Source organism: Miscanthus floridulus, chromosome 2 (genome assembly GCF_019320115.1).
Source record: "Miscanthus floridulus cultivar M001 chromosome 2, ASM1932011v1, whole genome shotgun sequence".
Lineage (NCBI taxonomy): Eukaryota > Viridiplantae > Streptophyta > Magnoliopsida > Poales > Poaceae > Miscanthus > Miscanthus floridulus.
The window spans coordinates 9,818,936-9,830,896 of record NC_089581.1 but is presented as its reverse complement, the minus strand read 5'-3'; the positions used below and the strand labels follow the sequence as shown (position 1 = coordinate 9,830,896).

The window sequence follows — 11,961 nt, the reverse complement described above, 5'->3', positions numbered from 1 at the left end:
CCCTGATTTTTGAATTACACACAAAATCACTCTTCGGACTTGACAAGGGCGTTACAGTAATTTTACAGATTCAAAACTACATTCACCGTAGTGGCCACATCAATGATCGGCTTCGTTAAGGGGAGGGTCTTTGCCAATGGAGCCTTCAAATCGTGAAGCTTCGTTTGGTCCTCGCTGTTGGCCGAAGGTGATCCTGCTCTGGCTGTTTCCTGAATCACAGTCGTTCTGCAAACCATCTCCTGAAGGCTCCATCCTTCTTGACTTTCAAAAAGAAAAAAGGATTGTCCGTATTCGAAGACGTCAAGATGTGATTTCAGGGGACTGTTATATCCAAGGTTGAATCCCCAACAGATCCTAAACTATATTTTTTTACTCCCCATCGTATTTGTCTGTTTTGGTATGTCCGTAAATTCGAATCCCATTTCTAACCTTGGCCTTTTTGAACCCGGACCATTTTCGCAAAAAAAAAAAAAAAACAGAAACAAAAGTGAGTTTTTCCGTCTATTTTCGTCATTTTCATCCTTAGTGATCAAGCCACCCAAAGGTTCTTAGATCGCTTGAACTTATCAGCTTGGCTTATGAGCCATGGTACAGTATTTTTTTCTCACAACAAATCAGCAAACAGTATTTATCAGCCAAACGAACAGGACCGGAATGAGGCTTAGCCCTATTTGGAGGAGCTTCTCTCAACTTTTACTTCTCCAGTAAGCTCGAAAAGTAAGATGCTCCCCAAAAAGGTACGGAGTAGCTTCTTCAAGCTAACAAGAGTTCCAAACAGTGGCGGAGCCAGGATTTCACGGCCGGGTATTCTAAGTAAAAAAAATTTCGATGCATATGCAATAGTAATAAGGGACAAAACAAGTACAAAATTGATCCTGATGCACAACTCAAGTAGTATATATATAATTTTCTTAAAATATATACTAGGTAAATTATTTTTTACCCTGGTAACAAGGCACCAAGCAAAGTGAACCGGTGTCACCCCTGGTAATAATCAAAGTATAAGTTCTTTATCTACGTTATAAGAAAAACAATGCAACATTTCTTTCAAAAAAAAGAACACAATGCAACAAAAAAAATAGAAAACGAAACCTTCAATTCTTACTCTGAAGAATCAAGAATGGATCTGGGGTCTTTTGTGTTCGTCGTGCTGTTGCTTCAAGACGCAGATGAGAGAGGTGCCGAGGGGGAGGGTCGGACACCTGGACACCGGAGCCGAGGGGGAGCCTGCAAAGACCACTGACTGCCGCCGTCGCCAGAGGAGTGCCGGGCGCAAGGTGCTGCCGCGCTCCCGACTGCTAGAGGGCCGATGGGCGAGGGGCCGACCGGGCGAGGGTTGAAGGGCCGAGGGGGAGAGCCGACCTGTCGTGCCGCCGCCCTTTCGATCGATGCGAGCGACGGACGGGAGCAGGAGACAGTGATGAGAGTATGGTCGATGGGTTTCTGAGTTCGTGGGCTGCTGCTACTAGTTGTTCTATTGGGGGCTTATGGGCTACATATTTACAACATTCAACAAACTAACATGTTGTATCATTTACATGTACACATATATTTGTGTACTAACATGCTGTATCATTATACATGTATACATATATTTGTGTTTGTCACAAAAATCATGGGTACTCCATGAAATACAGGGGCATACCCCTGGCGCCGCCCATGGTTCGAAAGGCTGCACTTTATACTAAAAGTAAAGAAGCTCCCTCACAACAACTTTTTGAGCTTTTCCAGAAAGCTTCTCCAGAATGAGCTTTTAGAAAAACTACATCTGCTCCAAATAAAGCCTTAAGGGGTGTTTGGTTGCCTCTCCTAAATTGTAGTCGTTGTCTCATCGAATATTTAGACACATGCATGGAGTATTAAATATAGACTAATTACGAAACTAATTGCATAGTTTGCGACTAATTTGCGAGACGAATCTTTTAAGCCTAATTAACCCATGATTTGACAATGTGGTGCTACAGTAACATGTGCTAATGATGGGTTAATTAGGCTAAAAAATTCGTCTAGTTGAGTACTGACGGATTATGTAATTTGTTTTTTTATTAGTATCCAAACACCCTATGCGACATCCTCCTAACACACCTTCTAAATTTTAGTCACTGATCTAAACACCCCTTAGTCAAGGACGAGATGGAGCCTGAACATGTGTGAACGTTATATCCAATTATCATGCAAGACCTTTTTCCCTTCTCTCACGGTCCCTTCCTCTTCCTCCTACCACTCTTCCGACCTCCACCCACCATCCAAGTTGCCAATGTCCTCAGCGCGCACCTCCCACCGCCGCAGCGGCACCCCTCCCTAATGTATGTCATCTTTCTTCTCTTCCTCTTTCTCGCCATGCTGCCTCTCCACCGACACTTCAACCGCTACCTTAGCCGCCGGTGACCTTACCTCCCACCGTTGTCGTTGTGCTTGACCCGTCCTAACGTTATGCTCAACCGCCTGCACTGACCACCGGATGTCTAGCACCGGCTTGGTGGCATCGCCGTCGCCGGTAAAACCACCGGGCCACTCGCCACCCCTAACATCAACTTGGAGCCACAGCCATCGAAAACCAAATTCCTAACCCTAATCCCCACCGTCTTGCCGCCAGTGGCCTCGCGATCACCACCCACAATGTGTTGGCGAGGTTGCTGCCACACTACCCTCCCCTGTGGTCGCCGCCACCTCCACGGCCTCCCTCCCCTGTTCCGAACAGGAGGAAGAAGATGGCACAGCCAGTGATTTGGTGCAGTCGTGAATACGTGTCCACACCTTCCTTCCCGTCGCTACGCACGTGCGATGTATAAAGATTTTGTATTTCGATGTCCATTGTCAACTGCTGCTCGTGTTGGAGCTAGGCGATGATGGCAACCTTCAAGCGTTCAACCACGGCAGTTGCATTGTGCATGAACCACTGAACAACAAGAACCTGCTTGGGGAGCTGTAGCTTTTCCAAAAGCACCGGTAAGCTGCTCCGATTAAGCTTCTCTAGTTTTAATATAAAGTGTAGCTTTTAGAGCTTTTGTCAACTCGTAGAAGCAACCATATTCAGGGGAGCTTTTGATTTTTTGAGCTTTCTGGAGAAGCAAAAGCTGCTAAAACCTCCCCCCAAACAGAGCCTAAAGCATGTGGAATCTGTCGCCTGATAGAAATTTAAATCTATACCAACAGGGCAATACCATGTACCACAAAACAGTTCCATAGATTTACCTCGCTTAACCTTCCAAGTCACAACTATACGACAACACATAATAAGTACCACTCGACGACAGAAATTTACATTTCCTAGCGACAACTTACAAATACAATAACAATAAAACCAATGGTAACCTCTCAACATATATGGACATGCATCTGATTTTATCTCATGAAATGAGCCTAGCACCCATCTAGACCGCAAGGGCATGCTGGATATTCGGTGTCGAAAGCCACCGCCGCCAGTACAACATGGATGTTGCGACGCAGTTCATGCAGACATTGAGACATGAACGGCTTCCAAGCTGCTAAGTGCAATCCATGGAGATGTTCGAGTATCACATGCCTTCTCCAGTCTCCAGCTCAACTCTGGTGGGAACTGGATCAATGGAACTGGCAAGATGATGCCTTGACCCCAGTATTTGGGAATCTTTTGTGGCCTTCAGGGATCGGTTAACCGTGCCTTTCTTTGTCAGGTGTTTGCCAGCTTCTGAACCTGGTAATTTGCCAATAGCAGCTAAATGAATTTGAATATTAACAGCCATGTAAACATGAGTGTATCCCATGCCTGAAAGCTAAATTCTACTACAAGTTGTTAGTGTCTATGAGGATCTAAACAACACAGATGCCATATGCTGATACGTATAACAAGAAATGTCTTCTAAATCTTCATATAAAAGAAGCTCATGCTAGAAGCAGTGCAGGTGGTATGTAGACTTACCAATGCCAGGCAAGGAGAATCTTTTATGAACTTGACAATCCAAGTCCCCAGTCCTCTCCTTTGGATTACTAGTGGACCGCACAACAAGTACTGAAGGACGAGATGAGGCTTCCTCAGAACCTTCTCGGGGTAAAACCTTCAGTCTAGATTTAGCTGATACCGGACCACTGGATCGATTTGTCAAGGAGCCACCACCCTCTGAGTTTGATGGGAAGACCTTCTGGTTCAACATGTTCAATTGAAGGGTTGAATCATGCTTTTTAACAGGTTTTCTGTAAGGGGTCTTGGTTGCACTTCTGTCAGGTTGCCTGGTTTCATTAACTACGAAAATCCCATCTGCAGCGTAAGTGCCAAGGAACCGACTCTCCCAAGGCCGAACAGCCATCCATCTCTCTAGCCAATTCCAGCCCCAGCTGTTCTTGTCAGGTTCAAATGCTGTAGCTTGTCTTGAACTTGCTTGCCACTGAAATAGGAGGGGAACAAGTTAGAAATTTCGGATACCAGGATTTTGAAAGGCTTACTAGCCTTGCACTGTGAATACCTTTTTATTGTTTCTTATCAGATGAAGATAATTTCAATTATCATGAAGGATGTGCTTTTGCTCCCAGGGAGGACCAAAGCACGAAACTTTCATTTTCCTTCCGAGTACAGGTCTCATGTTTGTTACAAAATGTAATTATTCTACTAATGAGCTGACCAAAAAGAAAAATTTGGAAAAGATGAGCATCTTAACTGTCAAGCTAGCATACAGGGAAGGACAGCTTCAATTATTCCCCAAGAAAGGAACACTTAGTCAAACAATAGCAAGCATCCGAGCCTGGCTAAGATTAGACCTGGCCAAGGATAGCCAAGCGAGCATAAAGCAAGTCCATATGGTGTTTAGTTGTATGGTTAAACCTGACCTCCTAGGATCGTGTTTGGTTGGGTGCTCTGCATGAGCTCAGATCACCTCTTCTTTGGTGTGGTGAGTTAACCGCTCATCTTCCTCATGCTACCGATGCGGACATGCAGGACATCAAGGAGTCGGCATGGAATCAATATGGTGTTTAGTTGTATGGTTCAACCTGACCTCCTAGGATCGTGTTTGGCTGGGTGCTCTGCATGAGCTCAGATCACCTCTTCTTTGGTGTGGTGAGTTAACCGCTCATCTTTCTCATGCTACCGATGCGGACATGCAGGACATCAAGGAGTCGGCATGGAATCAAAAAGCACTAACGTTTCCAACCCAATCAAAGAGATTCTATCTTTGGGAAATCACTTGATCCTTGTACTAACAGTACAGAACATTACCAGACTGCAGGGCTAGCTAGCTCATCGATCTAGCAAACCTTACCACGCCAAAACCTGCACTAAGCTACCAATGGAGACCGACTACCTACTAAGCATCGAGTTCTCACTTTTTTCTTCTACTGAAGCAACAAGAACAAGCGATCCATTGGCCGTGTGCACGCAGGCCACCAACCATGCGTGGCACTCGTTTTCACCGGAGCTGAGCAGCCCATGCCTGCTCCTTGCCCTGCAGCGCACCTGTGTGGTATGGGCAACACCACTGTGAGGTGAGGCAGCACAGGGACAGTATGACTGCAGCGATGAAGGACCAAGACACGAAGACAGACGGGGTTGCACTGTGAGGGATAGGCGTGCCAGTGACAAGGAAGCTTGACCAAGCTGTTCACACCATCTGCCCCAGCAGTGAAGAAGCAGAAGGTGAGGGGAACGGGAAGGGTGGGGTAGCCGAAGCCTAGCTAACCTTAGCTGCCCAATTCTGTGAGCCAGGGATAGACAAGCTATCTCGGTACGGATGGCTTAGGGAGTTAGGGTAGCCTGGCTCCAACATGGATACAACAACAACAAAGCCTTTAGTAATGGAGATGAAACCCGAAAGAACGTGGATGAACCAAACAAAACGGCCGATCTGGTCTAGAGTCTAGACATAATGCAGGCCAAGGAATGAGGGGAAACGAAACACCCCCTTAGACTAGAACAGGTTTTACGCGTTACAACCCGAAAGAAAATCGTTGGGGCGTAACCCTCTTAGCGACGCGCCATATTGAAACCCGGGTATGGTGTTAAATGGGCAAGGGCTGGGTCATCACCCCCGTGACGCGCCGTGTCATGATCTGGGCATGGTGTCAAGTGAGCAAGGATCGGGTCGTCGCTTCCTTAGTGGCGCGCTACATCGGCGCCCGGATGTAGTGAAAAATGAGCAAGGGTCTTCGCATCTGAGTCGACGGGTGCGAAGGGTAAGGAAGCTAGTCGAACCAACTAAGATCCGTTTAGGTAGTTGGAATGTAGGGTCACTTACTGGTAAGTTAAGAGAATTAGTTGATACCGCGACTAGAAGGCGTGTAAATATATTATGCGTTCAAGAGACTAAATGGAAGGGTCAGAAGGCGAAGGAGGTGGACAATACAGGTTTTAAGCTTTGGTACACAGGGACAGTCGCGAATAGAAATGGAGTAGGAGTTTTGATTGATAAGAGCCTCAAGAATGGTGTGGTGGGAGTGAGAAGGCAAGGAGATAGGATTATCTTAGTCAAGCTTGTCGTTGGTGATATGGTCTTGAACGTAATTAGTGCGTATGCCCCCCAAGTAGGCCTCGATGAGAGTGCTAAGAGACAGTTCTGGGAAGACTTAGATGGCCTGGTTAGAGCTATACCTAGTAGTGAGAAGCTTTTTATAGGAGGAGATCTTAATGGGCATGTAGATACTACAAGCGCATGTTTCAAGGCAGTTCATGGAGGTTTTGGGTATGGTAGTAGGAATCAGGAGGGGGAGGAAGTTCTGGACTTCGCGGTAGCTTTTGACCTGATGATAGCCAACACTTTCTTTAGAAAGAGAGAATCTCATCTAGTGACCTTCAGTAGCGGACAACACAGTAGCCAGATTGACTTTGTCCTCGCAAGAAGAAAGGACAAACGAGCATGCTTGGATTGCAAGGTGATGCCAGGGGAGTGTGTTGTTTCTCAACATGAGCTTTTGGTGACAGATTTTCGTTTTCAGGTGCGTGCCCGTAGGGATAAACAAGCTAAGATTGAAAAAACAAAGTGGTGGAAACTGAAAGGAGAGGCGTCAGAGGTATTCATGGAAAGGGTTATCAAAGAGGGCTCTTGGAAGGAAGAAGACGACATAAACAACATGTGGGAGAAGATGGCAACCAACATTCGGAAGGTGGTCTCAGAGGTGTGTGGAGTAACCAAAGGAAGTGGAGGCGATGCTAAAGATACTTGGTGGTGGAACGAGGAAGTCCAAAGGGCTATTAAGGAGAAGAAAGAATGCTATAGACGCTTGTACCATGACAGAAGTGTGGACAACATAGAGAAGTACAAGGTGGCAAAGAAGACTGCAAAGCGAGCTGTAAGTGTGGCAAAGGGTAGAGCGTACGAGGATCTTTACCAACATTTGAGTACGAAGGAAGGAGAGAAGGACATTTATAGGATGGCTAGGATTCGTGAGAGAAAGACACGGGACTTCAACCAAATTAAGTGCATTAAGGATGAAAGGGAGCATCTCTTGGTGAAGGAGGATGAGATCCGACATCGATGGCAAGAGTATTTTGACAAATTGTTCAATGGTGAGAATATGGACACAACCTTTCATTTGGATGACTCTTTTGATGACACCAATAGGCGCTTTGTGCGAAGAATCCAAGAATATGAGGTCAGAGAGGCGTTGAAAAGGATGAAAGGAGGTAAGGCGATGGGACCGGATGATATCCCAATCGAGATGTGGAGATGCCTCGGGGACATAGCAATAGTATGGCTAACCAAGCTGTTCAACCATATTTTTCGATCGAACAAGATGCCTGATGAGTGAAGGAGAAGTATATTGATACCGATCTACAAGAATAAAGGGGATATTCAAAGTTGTACTAATTACCGGGGAATTAAGTTGATGAACCATACTATGAAGCTATGGGAGAGAGTTATCGAGCATCGCTTGAGAGCAATAACGCGGGTCTCTATGAACCAATTTGGTTTCATGCACGGAAGGTCAACCATGGAAGCTATTTTCTTAATAAGACAAGTTATGGAGCGGTATAGGGAGAAGAAGAAGGACCTACACATGGTTTTTATTGACTTAGAGAAGGCTTATGATAAAATACCAAGGAATGTTATGTGGTGGGCTTTGGACAAACATAAAGTCCCAACGAAGTACGTCGGGCTCATTAAGGACATGTACAACAATGTTGTGACTAGAGTTCGAACAAGTGATGGAGACACAGATGACTTCCCGATTAGGATAGGACTACATCAAGGGTCAGCTTCGAGCCCTTATTTGTTTGCTTTAGTGATGGATGAGGTCACAAGGGACATACAAGGGGACATCCCTTGGTGTATGCTTTTCGCGGACGATGTAGTGCTAGTTGATGAAAGCCGGACATGAGTGAATCAGAAACTGGAGTTATGGCGGGAGACTTTGGAGTCCAAAGGTTTTAGACTCAGTAGAACTAAAACTGAGTATATGAGATGTGACTTTGGCACTACTACTCGGGAGGAGGAAGATGTTAGTTTGGAAGGTCAAGTAGTGCCTAGGAAGGATACCTTTCGATATTTAGGATCAATGCTACAGCGGGACGGGGATATTGATGAAGATGTTAGCCATAGAATCAAAGCAGAGTGGATGAAGTGGCGGCAAGCGTCTGGTGTCCTATGTGACAAAAGGGTACCACAGAAGCTAAAAGGCAAGTTTTATAGGACGGCGATTAGACCTGCTATGTTGTATGGTGCAGAATGTTGGCCTACGAAAAGACGACATGTTCAACAGTTAAGTGTCGCGGAAATGCGTATGTTGCGTTGGATTTGCGGTCATACAAGAAGGGATCAAGTTCGGAACGATGATATACGTGATAGATTAGGGGTAGCGCCAATTGAAGAAAAGCTTGTCCAACACCGGTTGAGATGGTTTAGACATGTGCAACGGAGACCTCCAGAAGCACCGATGCGTAGTGAAATCCTAAGCAAGCCAGGATAGTAACATGAAGAGAGGCAGAGGAAGACCGAAGTTGACTTGGGTAGAGGCAATAAAATGAGACTTGAAAGGATGGAACATACCCAAAGACTTAGCCTTAGATAGGAGTGCTTGGAAGACAGCTATTCACGTGCCTGAACCTTGATTGCTTCTGATGGGTTTCAACTCTAGCCTACCCCAACTTGTTTGGGACTTAAAGGCTTTGTTGTTGTTGTTGTTGTTGTTGTTGTAATATTCACTCTAATCCATGGTTTATTACTTCAGTAATCATCTTATTACTAGAATATTGGTTTATGCATATGTTGGTGTAGAAGCAGGATAAACTACCTGATGAGCTAGAGCATAGGCCATGGCTCGCTCACGTTTAGCTGCTGCTTCCTGCCTCTTTAGAAGTTTTGCTTGGATATCTTCCACCGAACCGATACTATCACACCAGCCATCCTGCATTTTAAGACAATTATAAAAGTTCACAAACAAACCAGATTATTGTACTGGAACGCCAGTTATTTCCTAACGAAAAGAACAATATACATTTCTAAAGGAGGACACCTATGGTAATTTGTAAACAAATCATGAAATAGTCTTTTGGAAACATTTTTTGAAATAGTATCAGCACATATATAACTATCAGCCAAATAAATGACAGGATAATAGGATGCCTTTTGTTTTTGAAACTTGTGCATCTCACCTCAATTTCTCTAACACGTGCCTCGGGCGTGTGCTCTGGTGAAGTATTTTGCTGATCAGTCTGGTTTTCCAAAGCCATGCGAACTCGCCTTGCTCTAACATGGGCCTGAACCCTGACCAAAGCTTGCATACAGCGGAGTGTCGTAGCAGCTTGCTTTCTTACTATATGGCCTCTTACAAGGGCTTGAAGCCTAACCAACCCTTTTAAAGCTCGACGGGCTCTCCTAGCCTGAAGAAGGAACCCAAGTGGGAACTATAAGGAACTAAAGCATTAAGTGAGAACGATGGTACATTATTCATTTTCTTTCGACAATTTCTATTTTTTTACTTGGTAGAGAAAACTTGTTTTGCCAATTTCCGCAGTTGCAAAAGATAATATACAATCAGATTGTGAACAAACAATTTCAAGCATCACTACAGGAGCACAGGGTACCCATAAGAGTGGACATAGAGGCATAGAACATAAGATTAGCTGATCTACTTTTGCACTAGGAAATGAAAATTGCATTGGCATTAGCTACAACCACAACTGAGTTCTAATAAAAAAAATAGGCATTTGAGCACAAAAATGCTTATTCGGGTTTGTTGAGATATTAGAGCTGAGCACATTTTCAGGAGTCAACACGCATGAATTGAATCAATAAATGGAATCCACAGGACAACATGAATGCATACCAGGAAAGCTCTGAATGCTGTCTGAATAATTGTAGCAGCCCAGATCTCTTTCAGTTCCTCTTCAGTTTGAGACAGTGCCACATGAGCTGAACAACAAGTGGGTTCCAAGCATGAAGATGCGTTAGAATCACCTTCAGGTGGGTCATTTCCATAAGGAACCTCTGGAATTTCTTCTTGTACAGCAATGCTGCTGTCATCTTGAGAGCGCTGATTCTGAAAATGAAACTGATCGGCAACATCACTTTTCTGTAGTTTCCCCAGTTGGCAACTCAGTAAGCACAATGATGCATACTCATAACAGGTTAGTGAAGAAGTGTGGCACAAAAATATGTTCTCCATATGTATATCAGAAGGCAAGGTTTGACGTTACAAGTTATACCTATCCATCAGTTGATTTGATGCTCTTGTGATTGCATAACCACCAAGAACTTTTGTTCTCAGAATTCAAGAAGCGCCAATGAAGTCAAGTATTTAAGCAAGCTTTGAACAAAGCAGGTAACAATTACCCAACAATACGCTCTCTGCAGTACAAATCGAAACTAATACAAACAGTGCATAAGGAATAACCAAGTGCAATTCTGATTCAATCAAGGATGGATAACTAACATTGATCACCTAGGGTTTGTCATGATATGATCAAGAAGCCTGATTAAATAGTTCACCCCTTTTTCTGCTATAACAATTTTAATTGAATTAACTCGGATATTAAAAATGACTCTTGCAAAATCCACATAGGTCTAGGCAATAAGCGAAATGAATGCACCAACCACCAATTTAAGAACCAAGATACGCCAGAACCGCATAATGATTGGAAGAAACCCGGCGCGTACCATTCGTCCAACATCTGCATCTTCCTTATGATGCTGCTGCTGCCGCTCCACCTTCCTCAACCCAACTAACGACTTGAGCCACCTCGCCGAGATGCCCATCGCGCCGCCACTCCGCTCGCCTCAACCGCAGTAACCTAAAGACGCAAATTTTCCGGTTTCCATCAGCACCGGCACAGAAAATGCAGCACAATCTCACAGGACGGAGGGAGAAAAGGAGTGGGAAAAAGAACACCGTGAAAAGCGCATCACCAGATCAACGCCGGCCGAGAGCCGGAGTCGCCTTGCCGGTCAGTAAGCGGCGGCGCTCGGCAAAGATTCTGGGACCGCTTTGGGGGGTGGCAGGCGCGGTGCGCGATCCGGAGGCTGGAGTGGGGGCGTGTTGAAGGAACCAAGGAAGGGTGGGCTCGGTGTATCGCTAGTAGACGCCGTGGTGGAACTAGGCGGCCATTACTGCCGCAGCAGTGACGCCGCTGTGCTCCTCTGCGTGCGCATTATTGCTACCGCTGCCGCCTGGGTGGTGTGTTACGGCGTGGCAACAACAGTCAACAGTGCAACGGCCCGGAGGAGAGAGAGAGACGGGGGCGGAAGGAAGCAAGAAAGGACGGCGCTTTTCTCGCGTTTTCACCTTCTGCACCGCATGTCGGAGAGAAGCCCCTTATGTTGCCGTTTTCCCCTCATCCTGTGGAAGTGGACTGGAATTTCAGCCCCCTTTTTGCTGGGCTCCAAGAACCGGGACAAAATCACGCTGGGGTTCAGCGAATCGTGCACACCGTCACCTGAAAGCAGTCTCACTTTGCTGCGGATTTTTGAGAGTGGTTTCTTCTGAGATCATGGGAGGATCATGTGCGTTAGGCCAGTTTTTACCCTGTTTTAAGTCCACGAGTGGTAGTATCATCGA

The 11,961-nt window shown here is 45.4% G+C and overlaps 1 protein-coding gene and 1 pseudogene across 3 annotated transcripts; both read right to left on the bottom strand.

Moving 5' to 3' along the window:
• LOC136536079 (receptor kinase-like protein Xa21) overlaps nt 1-2,342 on the bottom strand; it is a 51,647-nt pseudogene extending 49,305 nt beyond the window's left edge.
• An 832-nt stretch (nt 2,343-3,174) lies between these two features.
• LOC136516662 (protein IQ-DOMAIN 5-like) lies at nt 3,175-11,672 on the bottom strand. Of its 3 annotated transcripts, none has more exons than XM_066510127.1 (7): nt 11,296-11,672; nt 11,064-11,197; nt 10,234-10,458; nt 9,560-9,787; nt 9,199-9,312; nt 3,902-4,364; nt 3,175-3,676 (listed from the first exon to the last, which is right to left on the bottom strand). In XM_066510127.1, exons 2-7 carry the CDS (start codon nt 11,160-11,162, stop codon nt 3,519-3,521), a joined length of 1,287 nt encoding a protein of 428 aa, XP_066366224.1. In that variant the 5' UTR covers nt 11,163-11,197; nt 11,296-11,672; the 3' UTR covers nt 3,175-3,518. The 3 variants fall into 3 exon arrangements, with proteins under 3 accessions (XP_066366224.1, XP_066366219.1, XP_066366233.1); XM_066510122.1 differs by having other exon boundaries at nt 11,313-11,672; XM_066510136.1 differs by having other exon boundaries at nt 10,234-10,446; nt 11,313-11,672.
• Nucleotides 11,673-11,961: the final 289 nt, after the last annotated feature.